The 17,151-nt window shown below is 39.3% G+C and overlaps 1 protein-coding gene across 2 annotated transcripts in view; it reads right to left on the bottom strand.

Annotated features, from left to right (window-relative positions):
- Positions 1-17,151, bottom strand: part of LOC124161924 (polycystic kidney disease and receptor for egg jelly-related protein-like) — a 241,807-nt gene that overhangs the window by 163,333 nt on the left and 61,323 nt on the right. For both annotated transcript variants that reach the window (XM_046538185.1, XM_046538186.1), the window contains exons 11-12: positions 4,916-5,140; positions 4,378-4,523 (exon numbers count right to left, since the gene is read on the bottom strand). In XM_046538185.1, the coding sequence (XP_046394141.1) occupies positions 4,378-4,523; positions 4,916-5,140 (371 nt within the window). The remainder of the gene's footprint in view (positions 1-4,377; positions 4,524-4,915; positions 5,141-17,151) is intronic.

Raw genomic sequence — 17,151 nt, forward strand, 5'->3', positions numbered from 1 at the left:
GCGGATCACTTACAAGTCCAGAGCTGCAAGAAGCCCTAATGGTATGCATTAAGTTAGTGCAACCATCGGAGTATTTTGGCGAGATAACTGATCTCTTGACCAAGTCAGCAGTCTCAAACAAGAGCAAGCTGAAGTCATTGCACCCATTGATTTGTCAAAATCAAATTCTCAGAGTAGGAGGAAGGCTCCAAGCTTCTCAACTGCCATTTGAGCAAAAACATCAAGTGATTCTTCCCCCTGAACATCATCTTACGAAGTTAATTATTGAGGAAGAACACAGAAGATTGTTGCATGCTGGTTGTCAGTCAGTACATTCATCCCTGAGACAAAGGTACTGGATCATCAATGGCAAGAATGTGATAAAGAAAATTATTCATCAGTGCTTGACATGCTATAAGTTGAAGGCAGAGGCAGCAAAACAACTTATGGGGCAACTTCCACAATATAGGGTTACGGCTGAAAGACCATTTTTAAACACAGGAGTGGATTGTGCTGGGCCGTTGCTCATCAAGTCTGGTTCGCGGAGAACTAAAACAAAGGTGAAATGTTACGTCACCATATTTGTTTGTTTGGCATCCAAGGCGATTCACTTAGAAGTTGTGAGTGATATGACAAGCCAAGCTTTCCTTGCCGCATTGCGAAGATTTATTGCAAGACGAGGAAGGTGTTCCCAGATATACAGCGATAATGGTTCAAACTTTGTAGGTGCCGCTAGAGAACTACGAGAATTAGCTGAGTTTTTCCTAGCAGTTCAACAATCAAGCATCACACAGGATTATAGTGCTCAAGAAGGCATCCAATGGCACTTTATCCCTGCGAGAGCTCCACACTTCGGAGGCATCTGGGAGGTAGGAGTAAAATCAGTGAAACATCACTTGAGAAGGGTTATGGGAACCAATTGTCTAACGTTCGAAGAGCTAGCAACCCTTTTAACTCAAATAGAGGCATGCCTTAATTCCCGACCAATAACACCTTTGTCAAATGATCCCAATGATCCCTTGCCCTTAACACCTGGTCACTTTCTCATCGGAGCTCCCTTGACTTCCCTTCATGAGCCAGATCTGAGCGATACTCGTGCTGGTTTGCTTTCCAGGTGGCAATTACTCCAAGCAAAACTTCAGCAATTTTGGCGGAGCTGGTCAAATGATTATTTGACACATCTGCAACAGCAAGCCAAGTGGACAAGGGAATCCAGCAACGTTCGCCCTGGCATGGTGGTGTTACTCAAGGACGACAATACACCCCCATTAACCTGGAAGCTTGCGGTTATCGACGAGGTGCATCCTGGGGCTGATGGACTTGTCAGGGTGGCCACAGTGTGGAACTCAAAGGGAACATTTAAACGTCCCGTCACAAAATTGTGTCCCTTCCCTTCACAAAATGAGAATAGGGAATTTTAGTCCCTTTTGGCGGGCGGTATGTTTGGACCTTAGGGTTGGGGTGAGTGGAGGTCGACGATGGATCTATGAGTGGAGGACTGGGTTAGGGGCCTTCGGTGGGGTCGGGGGTGGCGGCCCTAGGGTGACATGATTTAGTGCGAGGGCTGCACGCTCAGAGACAGAGACAAGGGGGCAGTGTTCGGCGTGACCACAACCGAGAAGCATCTATTCTGTGATGTGAACCTTTTCCGATTGTTAATACAGTCCACTAAGTATCTTTACGCGTTTTTCATTTCATTAAAGTTACCACCCTTGGACAAGTCGGTTTGAAGACGCGTACTAAGTATCGAACAGATTTCCGGCTCGCAAAATAGAAAAATGTCACTCCACGACGCCCAGTGAAGAAGTTCTCTCATCCCACAGCGAGAGGAGACGCATCAACGTTGACCAGAGCCAGCTAAGGAAGCCTTCTCCAGCCACAACTCAGAGAGAGCGATAAGTACTCAAGCCACCTATACCCCCCCCAAAGTCAGCAGAACCAGAAGAGCCCCATTTCCCCCACCATTGAAGATAAGAAGAACTGTGATACATTCCCGTGCATTATTTTTAAATATTTTTTTATGCCCTCCCTTTTCCCCGTGTGTGTGAATGGTTAATTGTAGTTAATAGGACAGAAAGTGATTATTTGGAATTGGCGTTTGCCATTACTCCACCATTTTGCTGTCTTTTACGCCAACAATTGTTAAACAGAGTTTCTTTTCTTTTGTTATTCATTAATTGCTGTCACATGGTATTTAACTGGCCAGTATCAATAGTTTAATTTTTTTAATGCAGAGAATAATCCATTTATGTATTTTGTTGTTCATTTTCAAGTCGAAGTGTATATTAAAAGTGTTGTTGAAATTGTAAACTGTTACGTAAGCCTTCATTATTTCGTACGCGCCAGCCTCCATTCAGCAAGTTAATGCACTCCAAACCCACTTTTGTACAGTACTTAAGGTATTACATAAGATTGGAGACTTTTTCCACCAAAAATGAATCCCTTTTTCAAAAGTGAGTTTGAATTTTGTTGTTCTCAGTACTTCTTGAAAGTTCACGAAAAAGTTTTTATTGGCACTTTTCCACAAAATTTTTAGGAATTTAAAATAATGAATTTACAGCAAAAATATACCCAATTGTAGGCATATCACTGAAAAATGGACACTGAATGATTCAAGAATGCAACCAAGCAACACCTGAAAACACTCCCAATATGTGGTTCATTGCATACTAAAAAGTGATAACCCCAAAACTACTACAAAATAATTCGTCAGAATATCTCCTAATGTAATCTCCTCCGGTATGAATGCCTCCAGAATGCCACCGGTGGCACATCAAGTGTTGATTACCCTTGTGAGGCAATCAATGGATGCATTCAATTAGACATGCTCTTGATTCTCTTGCTCTTACGATTACATTTAAGATATTCATGCCAATTATCAAGTGGGTACAGGTTATTATCAGGTGGGAAACATTTCGTAGTGTTTTTGGCACAGTTTGTAATTTCAAACGTGTTTTACATCATGTTAACATAACAAATAATCATTTTAAAAGGAGGCTGAAATAGTAGTGGTATATGTATTTGGAAACGTGTGAGTCCTGGGTGGCCACAGGTATTTTGGCCCCGGTGCCAAGACAATATATCTACTCATTTGGAAGGCATTGGGGATAATCCTTTCTCAGAAGCCCATGACATTGTCAGCTACCACGCTGAATGAGTAGTAGTATTAGTGTTTGGATTTAGGGTGCGTCGACGGCTAGGTCATTTTGCACCACTACTGTGTAATTTGATTACAAAACTTATGTAGAAAGTGATCCACAGCATATGATGTCTTCGTACAAAGAGTGTGCGCAATTAGACTTTATTAAAAATGTTTATTTCTCTGAGGAACCAAAATGTACTATTTAAGTTGGTAGGATGGTCTCCTAAAAGGGCTTCTAGGTCTCCCCCTAGATTATTCCGTCTCCGTGCTTCGCGGTACTTAACACAATCTAACATGATGGTTCTAATACTTAACGGGCACCTACAATCATCACATTGGGGAGGTTCCTTCTCTTCAGTAAAGAGATACGCATGGATAAGGGGGCTGTGCCCTATCCTCAATCGTGTGAGTACTACCTCCTCTCTCCGATTACTACGAGCTGAGGAGAGCCACGCTGCTACTATGTCCTTGATGCCACGGAGCTTGTTATTGTTCAGATTCCTCCACGACTCCCTCCATTGTTCCAATACCGCATTTCTTAGAGATGCTCTAAAGTCCTCGTAGGGAACCAGCGTTAAGGCAAACTCTTCGTCACTTCAGAGCTTCCTTGGCCATAGCGTCTGCTATCTCATTCCCAGCTATCCCCTCATGTCCCGGTACCCACAGAAAACAGATATTAAAACCCTTTCTCGTAAGGGTCAGCAGCAGGGAGTGTATTTCTTGCACGATCAGGTGCATGGGTGAGAAGCCAGAGATGGCTTGTAGCGAGCTCAGGGAGTCAGTGCATATGAAAAACGAGCCGCCGTAGTCACCTAGGGCTTCAAGAGCTGTCCTTATAGCATAAAGCTCCGCCGTGCAAACACTGCACATCAGGTGTAGCTTCGTTTTGATGTTCCCGTGGATAAGGGAGAACACAGCACATGCACAAGCAGAGTTATCTTTCGAACCGTCAGTGTAAACAGGGGTAAGATTGGGGGGCGCAGAATGAGGCACTGTTGGTGGAAGGCATACTTTGAGACATACAAGGAGAACGCGAGAGGTTTGGCAACATTGCTCCATGAGCAGATTCCCGATGTTAACTCGATGGAGGTCTGAGAGCGACTGACTTGGGCCACGCCTGCTGTCTCCTCATTGGCAAAGGGAAAGTCACGTGGCGAGAAACTTTCCTGCCCCTCCCCCCACTTGCTTAAGCCACTCCAGCTCACCCTCATAGAACAAATGAGCAAGAGAATAATTGGGTGCCAAGTACAACATACCTTGACTGTCAAGTTGTACATTGCATTCATCGCTATATGGTTAGAAACTTTGATGACAATTGTGGCAGTGTAGTCTTTATGCACATCACCAGGCATTAGAATTAGCTTCTCTCCAATTGCTTCAGTGTCTTGATCTAAGAGAGACACTGAAAAAGAAAAGTGATTGGCAATCAAGGTGAATTAGACAGCTCATTAATAACAATAATGTCTCATCTTAGCTATTGAAATATCCACGTCAACTTCAGCAGAACAGTGGAATGATGAATTCCGGCTGGGAGTAGCAACAAAATGGACAACTATATTTGAAATTTAATTCCTCTAAAAATATTTAGAACTAGATAACCCGTTTAACTTTGTATCATGGTCAAACTAATTTGGTGCTCAAGTCTTTATCCAGAGAATCATATGTCCACTTTAACTTGCTAAACGTGGGTGTACTCTCTTCATTAAAATAAAAAAATGGATAGTGATATGAGGGGGCTATGATAAAATGGAGAAACAGAATTAAAACAGGATGAAAATATCAAGGAATGCTTACACGATTCTTCTCCGTCATCACCAAGGGATTTCTGAAAGAATTGGTATAACAGGGCAGCATTTGATTTCTCCAAGTTATCTTCAAAACCCTCGCACTTGATGGTGAATAATGTAATCAGGCTCATTCCTTCTTCTGGTGATATGGTGCACTTACCAGCCACCAAACCAGGATGTACATTCAATGTCACACCACTGCTTCCTTCCTGATGTAGATCATCCACTGTAACTGTAAGTTATAACGAAAGTCTTAAAACAAAAGCTAGATTATTTTATAACCTTAATTTTTAGATGGTCATGACTGTACATATCAAAGATAAGGACAATGGACGATGCATCGACCTTGTGGGTGCATTGGCCTTATGCATGGGCGGTTTTGGACAATGCGATTTACATTAATAACTTTTAAATTACGCACATAGGATACTAAAAATACTTAGCACAATAACTTATAAAAGCAACGTTCGACATGCATCAATTTGTTCCCCATTCAAAGCCATGGCCAGAAAAAAAATGATAATGATAATTTATTGACAAATAACATATACAGTTCATAGCATCATTACCAGCTAAAAGAAAATTGGTGTCTCGCCATATATGTTATACAGAAAAAACACAAATGTAATATATAAAAACCTATATTAAGGATATACATTAAAAAACATTACATTCATTACATAAATTACAAAAATAAGTAGCCCTCATTCAAATATTCATTCACACTATAATAGCTTTTTTCGATGAACATTTTCTTTTTCTTTATTTAATGCCTCTTTTGAAAGTACCATGTTATTTGAATTGATTTTTCCCAACATACAGCTGTGAATTTTTACTCCCATTTGATAGGGGGAGCTTTCAATCTGTGCATTTCAGGCAGACTATTTATAAGGCGAAGGGATACATTTCAGGGAATTCATTCAGAGGTGGAACACTTTGAGCATTTGGAGAGGTCGATCCCCCAATCACTATGGGCACCCTTGACACCACTAACCAGTAAGAAAAAAAATAAATAACTTTTTCTTTCTGCTTTGAATATCCCAATGAAAAAAATTCTCCAGTTAATACCATAGATAGGAAAAAAAACTTGCTGAGACAAGTCAAAGAGATGCAGAAGTCACTGAACGTGACATAGCTGATTGATTAATTTTTTAATGCTTGTCACACATTTCCTTGGATTTCAAGACCAGCTATCAAAAACTGTTAATGTTGACACTATTTTGTGATTATTAAATAATTGTGAAATTTATATTTTGCTTCTTAATATACATAATGCTCATTTCCAATTGTTAAGAACGAATGCTAATTAATCAGTTTCAAATAACGATTTTCAACACGACAGCCACATTATAGAAATTTGAGAATCAGCCATTTTTCCCTATTCTCCAATGAACAGTCATTTTTATAATTTTTTCAAATGGCTGTAACTTCATGAAAAATTAACTGGGAAAGTTAAAAGAAGAAAAGTTGTCACTGTTGTTGGCCAACAGCATACAATAGACTCTCTTTAATATGAACAATGTAATTACAAAGTATGTTTTTTTTCCAAAGTTCATAACGTCATGGTCCCAATGATAAGGATAGGTTAAACATATTGTACAAGAAGACTTATTACAATTTTTTTCTGGCATGCAATTATGAGCCTAAGTCGCGGTTCCAACAGCATCGAAAAAAGTTATGAGTGATTGTAAGTTTAAGTTTGAAGCTTGAACAACTGGATTTAAAATGTCCATAGTATTGCAAACTACAAATAATCCGTAAGACAGGCTCTATAGAATTCTCGAACTTCCAAGCAAACAATGAATGTGCCCCAAGAGCAGTAAGGTTTTCTTGGTTGAGGTTAGAGTGTTTCCAGTGGATCAGCGGACCTTGAATGTGTCAGAGGTCTGCTAGAGGGGGTAAATTGTTCAAAGGAAATAAAGATGGCAGTTTATTTTATTCCATATCTATTTGTAAGGATGAGAATACCTTAGTTCCCAGGATGAGTCACACAGATATATATCTCTCTGTTTTAGCCAATATCCACAATTATATCCTCCAGAAAGCCAATATAGATTCTTTCCAGGATAAAGGAGAGATCCTCTACCTCTCCATCCCTTAATTTAAGAGTTTTTGTGCTCTCATCAAGTGTAGATGAAACAGATTTGTTTGAGTGGCTTAACAATGTTTCCTCACTATGAATGCGATCATGTTGAGCCCCCGACACTCTCCTGAGTTCAAAAATTTCGTGATAAACATTGAATGCGCACCATGGACCAATCAAAAGACAAATGGATTAATTATTATTGGGCCAATGGCCATTTAGCTACAGGCATAGATCTCCAGCTTGATAAGCTGTAAATCATCACAACAGATGAAATTGAATACGCAAATACCCAAAAACCTGTCAATATCAATTTTCCTCATACGTATTAACAATTAGCACACCATGGGAGTTTGGAGAGAATCAAGGAGTTTTTAGAGGAGACCACAAATGGGAAGTTATGAAACTGGGCCTGGATGGGAGAATCCAGTGTACCAACCATTATAGCCACACAATGACTACGAAAGATGGCCAAGGAGGGAGAGGAATGGCTAAATAAGTCCCTCGTTCTTAAATCAATGCCTTCATTCATTTGTTAAAATGAGAAAATCCTTTGCTTTATTCCACCAATTATATAAATGTATGACTAGTTTCGATGCAGTGACATCATCATCAGATACATTTAAGAGGGGAGAATTGCCCTATTACGGAGTTCTTTCACAGGAAATAAGCAACCTGTTTCCTAAGGACAATTTTAAAATAGCCTTTTACAACAATAACGATTAAAAAATTTCAATAAAACATAGGATAAAGAGATCCATTAGAGAATACATAGTGGCATGGGCACAGCTAGGAATTAAGGCTAGGGGGATTTAGGTGCAACTGATAACAGTGTGTGTGGGGGTATGGAATATCCACCAGGATAAGTGGTAGGTGTGAGATTAACAAACTGCTGAATTGAAAGATAAATGGTTCAGAATGCTGAGTTTTACAGCTTTCTGAGGGATATTTTATTAATCTTTACATAATTATATTAGTATTATCAATCCATTTAAGTAAAATGGATTCAACTTAAAATTTCCTTGAGTTCTGGGGGAAGGGTTTATCCCCCAAAACCGCCCTCCCTCGATGTGCCACTACACAGTGGGGTATATTTGTGACAATGCAACGAATTTTCTGCGGCCTATATTGGACAGATAGGGCACACTTTCCACATGAGAGCAGAGGAGCACAAGAGATGCTTCCAGAAGTGTTACCTCTTGCAGTCCCACTTTCCGAAACACCTGCAGAAAAAAAACCACACTAGTGATTTCACCCCAAAATTTATGCACCCCAAAGACAAACGGAGGAGAATGGACAGAGAGAAGAGTTGGGGATATGGAGGCATATGAAGAAATGTCCTCTTCTTAATGACATTCTATTTGAGAATTTTTCCCCACTCCTGGAAGCCTCATGAACCGCAACAGAAAAAGCATAAACCCATAATTCTCCCCTGCCCCCCACTCCCACGTACACCCTCACAACTGGCTACCTTAGCCACCAGCAATCTGGCAATACCCAAACCTGCCAAAGGCCTTCGTTTCCTCTCCTACTCACACCTACAAGTGTCGACCTCTTCCCCCTACCTTCTTCCTCTCCCTTAACCTGGAACGAATATAAGAACCAAGCCTTTGATTCGACTCTGTGTGTCTGATAATAACGCCGCTGCTATATACATTCATAAGTACATATCTGATGACGATGCTGCTCTATCGAAACTAGTCACACCCTTATATAAATTAGTGGAATAAAATAAAAATTTTTTCATTTTATTATGAATAAAATGAACTTCCACAAAATTGAGCCTGAGAGGATAGATATAAGCCTTTATTCACCATAAAGATGAATAGTGCAATATTTGTGTAAGGATAAGGAATCATCTCTGCAAAGCTATCCGATCTCAGATTGTCACATAACACCAAATTTTTCCTTTTCCCCGCACTTATCCTTTACTCTGTAAAGGAGTCATAATCTGTCTCTGTTTTTCATTCTGAGCGAAAGAATCTCAACTTCCAGGTTTCACTAGTACTCACTATCTGTAGCATAAACCGCAGTACCACCGCTGACATTCCTTTCAGACACGTAGAAAAATATCAGTGGAAATCATCTCCACGTTCTCAAAGATATACATACTGTATTTTCTCATAGAAGCTGTGCACCTTTTTTCCGAGAATGCCGGTGAAAAAAGTGGTTGTGCGGCTTACACGAATCCTCAAAATTATACTGTTAAATCCCGACTTCATTTTGCATTCGACTAAGTCCTCACACTCTTTTTGTTGATGTGTGCATATTCTTTTGGTCGGCCTATGCGTCCTCATCATCGTCTATTCACCTTTCTTGCGTGGGACTCTTCAACTTTCCTTTATGCCTGCACGGTGTTGATTGTGCTGATGGCGAGGAATGCATTTTCGGATAGACGGTGCATCTGCACTTTCATAAAAGGAAAGCCACAATGTCCGCACTGCGCTAATTTTGCCGCAGGAACAGCATTTTTGATTGCCGATGCGTTTGCACTTTTCAGCAAAGAATGGCGTACCGTTGGAAGGTTCTAGAACTCACGGAGGGGGGGGGGGGGGGAGGGGTGGACGGATGTAGGGATGCCTTAAAAACTGCACGCATCATTGACTCGAGGTCAATCGTCATTTCGTCAAGAGTCGGGACTTACGTAGCGGGAGCCCACAGGGCTGGGGAAGGGAAGGTCAACGATTTACCTGGAGAGGCCGAGGGAGGAGATCACTCTCGTGCAAGAATCGACGGAATCAAATACACTTCTTGCGGCAAACCCGGGATCTTTCATTTCCACCGATACCGTCCCTCCTAGAGGACCACCTTCGCTGTCCGGAATCCCTCAGCGTTAGTCCAAGATCCCTATTCTGAGTCGCCCCTTGTTGAGCTGTCCACGGGATGACACGACAATATTAGACCACTAAAAGCGCGAAGAAGTTTTTTCCCTCACGAGCCGGCCCAAAAATGGGGGATCGCAGGATAGATGAGTAAATATGGTGGTAACATGAAACAAAAACTACTCAATTGGACAAATATATAATATCTCCCACTCCTCGTCCACCTTGCAAAAATTAAACAGTGTGCAGGAAAGAGTTCCACCGCAGGGACCAAACCCCAGGGGGCCTAATAGGAATAGCCAAATCACACACACAATCAAACCAAAACAAGATCCTTGTGAGGGACCCAAACTAAGGATTCTTGGTTTACAACCCAGGATTCTTAAGGGCTGGAAAGACCCTGCTAAGGATGCCTGGTGTTTGGTTAATGTAAATACTCAGCACTCTGAAAACAATCACACACACATTGGGACGAGGACCAGATTGGATAAAATACACAATGTGGCCCTCCTCAGCGAGCTGAAGGAGAAACGCGCTCCCAACACAAGGTCGAAAGTGGGGGGGATGGGAGGACAATCTAACTTCAATAGAAAAGGGACTGGAGGGGTGAAAATTAAGGGGAGGAATGTAAAAACTGTGAGGGTGAAGGCCTGAAGAATTTTTGATAGCACTGCTTAAGGGGAGACCAATGGCAATAGGAGAGTGGGGGAGGGGAAGGGGACAAGGGGGCATGAGGAATAGGGGGAGAAGAGGGAGTGGGAGGGGTGAGGGTGGAACAGGGGGGAAGGGTCTTGAAGAAATTTTTAATGAACTCTGGGATTTCAGGTTAGGTAAACTGTTAATATAACCACCAAATTAAAATACTTTACACTGTTATTGAATGAATGATGCATTGATTGAAACTTTCTTATTCGATGATGGAAAAAAGTGAGCTGAGTGGGATGGGTCCATGGTCGTTGTTGACAATTTTACTCTTGTTTTTGCACATACTTTCATAGGCATTAAGTAAATGGTTAGGAGTTTGTTTCAATAATATGACATTGTTTTCTGAGATTTCATGTTCTGTATTGAGTAAAAGTTTCGAGCACATTTATCTAATAAGTGTTTCAGCCATTTCTCATGCTCACAATACACTTCAGCAATGCTTAATGTTCGCAGCATTGAGTCACTGAAACAGAGACCAAAAATATTCAGCACGCCGGTATCCTTGTCCTCCTAACCCATCAGTTGGGGACTTCTTCTCAACCACCAGAAAATGTTCTATGATACATGACTACACTGAGTTGGCATTGCTACTGTCTATGATAGGAAGCAAACATCCACTGATAATGACCATTTGGACAAAGAATGATGCAATGCATGATTTTCCCATAGCATATTGAAATGCTTTTTACGGGAAACACCTGTGCATTACCCCATTGCCAATCTTATCAGCAAGTCTCAAATTACTCTAAATTTATAACTACAATCAAATTAAGATCATAATAAAATTGAAATCCATTGAAACTATAAATTATTCGCTAATCCGTGCGTAAAAAATGGAATGCTTTTTTAGATGTTTCTGAATAGAAACATTCACATGAAGTTTGTAAATATAAACCTCTGAAATTGAAAGTCTAATAACTTTATAATGACGAAAGACTACTACATATGCATATATTTTTGAAAAATATTCTTCATGGTGGCCCTACACTCAACAATAGGACATTTATAATAATAAGTTTTACCACTTAAGCCATATCCGGAAACAAATTGAGGAGAAAAAACATTGGAGAGAAATTGTCTCGAAAATGGAACATAATAGCACTTAATTTAAATCAATGGTATGTAGGTTACACTACTACAGTAGTCCATAGTTCAAAATTGATTTGTTGAGTCCTTATTGGCAAACCTGGCAATAAGAGTGAGTACCATAAGAGCTTTAATATCTGTATGAAACCTAAATGATTTGAGAAGAATAAGTGACCATATTATTATTTCAATCTCATTCAATAGGGTAGTTTCCTACATCAAAGAAAACGAAAGGCATTGATTGCGATTCGTTACCCACCATCAGTGTATTCATAATATACAAATTATTTGGTTTTAGAAATACCGTTTTAGATGAATGGCAAAGGTCAATTTTATTCTCATTTGAAAAAGGCCAGATTGGTGCCCATGCGATGCCACTCCACGTGACGTCACAGGGACCTAGTTTCTATATGAGTAGATAGGAGTTATGCATCGTCTGAGATTACCAATGCATGCATGAGATGCAGAGCTCAGGGAAATATGTCTTAATAATCACTTATTAAAACTGGCTAAGGTCAGAAAGTTTTCTTTGTTTGATAAGGTATTAATAATCCTTATTTAAGGGTGTTCTATACCTCCGCGAAAAACGGCTCTGCAGACTTCAGGTTGCTTGCCATTTGCTCGCTTATTATACACTCTGGAGAGAACTTGTTTTGGATATGGTTTAAGCTAAGATTATTGTTATTGGCAAGTGAAAAAAAATTATTTGAAAACCATTTGTTAATTAGTTATTTGCGCTGAAAAACACAATAAAACGCCTGTTTTCTCGATGTAATTCGACCACGTAGAAAATGCGATTTGAATTTTTTTTTCGGGAAATGAGAACATTCATCCTTCTTCTTGGAAATAAGATACGTTTCATCAATGTAATATTTGTAATAACCACACTATAGCTCAATTTCCCGAGCGTGTTTTCTCAACGTCAAGCGCTTACGATCTTTTCTTCCATGGCGCTGCTGTATGAACCCCCACTCTCGGTGAAAGAGCTTCTCACCCCACAGCAGTCTCTCTCACTACCTCCCCTCCATCGTCTCTTGTGTCCCCTACATCTGTTTTTTTTTCCTCTATGCTTTCCTCGACCTAAGAAGCCCGTCTGACCCGTGGTCGGGCCCCAGCAGGCCAACAGTTTTTTTCGTTATTATCCGAAGCCCTGTGTTCTTGTGTTGCGAGCGGCATGTTTGAAACGGGGCTAGCGCGAGTTTTCAAGTTTTCTGTTCTTATGCATGGAAAGTGAAAGGAAATCAAAGAGGAAGCATATCTTTTGTGGGAAGGTGGAAAAGAAGGACTAGGAATAATGGTGAATGTATAAATCCATTTTAAGTGCTTTATTAACAGTTAGTATATCTTTAGACACGTATTTTCATCCACGTAAAATCTGTAAAAACGTGATGCAGCTAAGAAATAGACTATCAAATTATTTTAACCATTTTAGTCATTACAAACCTGCAATAATAGATGTTATTTACACTACAGAAGGAGAAACTGCTTTAAAGTAAGTACCTACCTCTCGATAATTTATTGGCTGTGACTATAATATATTAATTTTTTGTAACCAAGCATTGAAAATAAGATGAATACAGAGAATATACTGCACATTATCAATTAGATTCTAGGTTGCACCATTGCCTTTTAAGTTCTTGCTGACGCTAACCAAGAATAAATATTTCACTGAGTAGGTAATATAACGTGCATATCTTCATTTCGTGTCTAAATATTTTCAAAAGTAACCGTTATGTCATCAAAACACAATATGAAAAGTATCACGTTGGTTTATTTGTCTCGTATTTCCGACATATATGTTTCTCGATAACTTGCAATCGAGGGAGAAATTTCGAAAAGTTATTTTCTTATAAAAATATTCTTATTTATTAAAATTACCATTATTAATCATTACATGAGTCACCCAAAAGAAAGAATTTGAACTTGAACCACCGTATCACTAAGCAGGGGTTGATGTTTGGTCGATGTTATACAGCGACGACGTCTAGATGACCGAATTTAATCTTTAACTATCTATCTAACTATTTGCGTAAATATGCTTGTTGTATGCAAAAATTAGATACGCGAGATCCAATGAACCTGCAAACCAGTTTTACAAGTATAAGACAAGAATTTTACTTGTGTAACAGGAGTGACGAGAAAACAAACAATACACACAGATAAAACTCGAATGTGGGATATTTATTTCGCTCGAGTGAAGTTATGCAAACTAACTTTGCGTTATATCTCTCACCAACAACCTGTTTCACGTGCTGCTTACACTCTTCTGAGCGATTGATTCTCTCAATGAATTGTTCTCACTACAGGTCGTAATGAACCGAAACTCTGATGATGAATGCAACTTTTCTCAGAAGTGGGCGGCAACTTCCGCGATTTTTCAATGCTAATTTTTGTGAGAATGACTGAACGAGGTAGTTAGTTTTTTTTACCCATCCATCGACCGAGTTATTAACTAAAATTAAGATTTCGTGCCAGAGTAAACGACCACATTGCGATATAAATATGCGAGACTTCATGTAAAATACTAGTGCACAGGATCAGGTAGACTCATTATATTTAACTGTTGAAATTATTAGGCATAATAAGACGTCTAGAAATTTATGACAACTAAATGTAATTTCATTAAAAGTTCTCCAGTTTAGAATGATACTAACATCACCGCAGAGCGGTTGTAGTCATTGGGAAGAAACTAAAATTTCTCAGGAGCATTACCCGATCAATTTTTCTCTACCCCTCGAGTACACTGTATGGACCCTTCCGGGATGGAACCCTGCATTGAAGTTAGGTCTTGTACTTAATATGTCTCCCATTTTTTTAATTTCGAAGGGAATTTTAGATCTTATACTACACTATTATTTAATATGAATGAGATTACATATATACCAAGACTGTTATTTGCCACGAAAAAAACATTTCGCTTATGTTAGCCACGATTCAAACCCAGATCCTCCCGATTGCCGGTCCGTTACATTACCGAGTAATTTTTTCTAGGCGAATCTTAGACACAAGTAAAAAGAGTCAGTGAATTTCATATTCAAGGAAAAAGGTTGCTTCGTGGTATAAGTGATAGCATATTTAACCGGCCATCGGGGATATCCGGGTTCGAATCCCAGGTTAGTCAAATGATATTTTCATGTCGATTATCATACTTATTTAACTATGCACTAGTGTATTTAACTATGCACTCGTGCGCGTGACTGCGTACAAATTTGCTTGTTCAATGTAGTACATACTTTGTATGAGTGAGAGCACAAAACCTTTTGCATGTGACGCTGGAATATCCTCTTTTACGAATAACTCTAACCACTACACGGTAGATAATTTATAGTTGCCGTTCCATGCTTAACAACTTTATTTGGTAGAATGATTAATGATTTTCAAAACGCTCTACATAAAAACATATACTTAATTCAACTTACAAATAAAATCCGAAGATTCAAACGTGATGGAGCGGAATTTTTCCATATTGAAAGAAACACTTGCAATTTTCCACGATTATAAGAAAAGTTAATGTGACCTAGATTTCAATGTTATAACAACATCTTCAACGTACAAATTGTGTGTAATTCATTCAATGTATCTTCTTAGGACTAAGCTATGTCTGATTACGAACTAATGGATTCGACTTTGCCAACATTTGGCCCGCTTTAATTTCGTAGGGGATAAATTATTTCTAATGCCTTTACTAATTTACTTTGAAAAACTGCGAGAAATATTCCTCCTTCCGTTAATTATGTAACAGATAAGGATCATACGATCGATATTCATGGAAAAAGGTTCCGCGCTAAATAAAAGGATAATTATGGTAAAGCTTGAGACTAAGCCGGTAGATACCGTAGTGGTACATGTTAACATACCTACGACGGACTACTAGGATGAAGAAGTTAAAGACGTCTATGAAGATATCACAGCAGTAATCAAACAGGTAAGAGGTGAAGAAAACCTTATAATTTTAGGTGATTGTAAGGAGAAGGCTTTGGGTGTCAATATTAACGGAGAGAAAATAGTATGCTACGATTCGCTGACGACATAGCAGTCATAGCCGAGACAGAGAAGAATTTTAAGAAGACTTTGACAAATATATAAAGGAATATGGCCAGATATCAGTTGAAAATCAACAAAAGGAAGACTAAGATATTAGTATGGAGCAAAAGAGAGGAGGCTAGGACAAACATTAAGCTAAGAAATCAAAAGTTAGAAGAGGTGAAAGCGTTTTCTTACCAGGGAAGCCGAATTACCAACGATGGACGAAGCAAGAAAGAAATAGTAGAAAAGCGCTGGCGAAGAGGGCTTACTACAAAAAGATGAATCTTCTTACATCTGAGAATACAAGCATAGAAGTAAGGAAACAATTCATCATATGCTACATATGGAGTATGATTCTCTAAGGAAGTGAGGCTCAGACGTTGATAGCAGCAGAGAAGTCAAAGAGTGGAAGCATTCGAAATGTGTTGCTACCGAAGAATGATGAATATAAAATTGATCGAACGTGTAAATAATGAATGAGTGCAAAAAAAGTGGGATAAAAAATAAGACTTCTAAAAACCTTAAGCAGAAGACGGGACAACTTACTTGTCCACATTATGAGACCTGATAGCCTGATGAAAACATTCATAGAAGGACAAGTGAAAGGGAAGAATGGCAAGGGACGCTCCCGAATGAGTTACATTGGACAGATTATAAAGGATGCAAAAGGGAAGAAATATGTCGCTGTAAAGAGGCTAACGGATAGGAGGGAAGGATGGAGAGCTGCGTCAAATCAATCTTAGGATTGTTGACCAATAATTATGATCTCATACCTATAATCCATCAGGTACCTAAAAGAGCAGAAATATTGAGAAGCACACTAGTCCAACAACTTTTACTATTGCCCAAATGTAGCAGTATGAATTTTGTCAACACATTGGCATTAATATCTACTATTGGAATAAGAGAGAGATTCTTCTGTAGGACAATATTGGATGTAATTTTTTTATTTTAAACTACATTTTGATAGCATTAAAATTAAAATTCTCTCTCATTTCACAGGCCCGTATTGTCGGCTTTCGAACTCAGAAGGTCTTGTTTATTGAAGTGAGGAACAGATACTGCTGTATTTGTGCGAGAAGTAGCGATACAAAATCGGAGGTGAAAGAGCAATGCTAAAAAAATTGGAGCAAATCCTCGACAGTAATGGAAGCTGACATATTAGTCGAAGGGTTCGAAACAGGTATAAAGATGCGCGAATTAAAATATCATTGGATAATTGGTACGATAATATAAGGCACGGAATAATTCAGTGTTATTGTTCTGGAAGATACTATAATACTGTCATTTCATTCGTAGGTGATGGCGACAGCAGCGTTACGAAGAAATTGATTGAAGTACCACCCTACGGTATCAACTGCCCAGTACTGGGCAGTTGATACCGTAGTAGAGTGCATAAATCATTTATTGTGCAACTACTGCAACAGGTGGAGGGAAATCGCAAAGAAATTAAACATAATACGGGAAGGGTATCAGTCGCTTTGTGTCGGAAAAGGGAGACAATATCCCATGGAAAGGGAC

This window comes from Ischnura elegans, chromosome 7 (assembly GCF_921293095.1).
Source record: "Ischnura elegans chromosome 7, ioIscEleg1.1, whole genome shotgun sequence".
Taxonomy (NCBI): domain Eukaryota; kingdom Metazoa; phylum Arthropoda; class Insecta; order Odonata; family Coenagrionidae; genus Ischnura; species Ischnura elegans.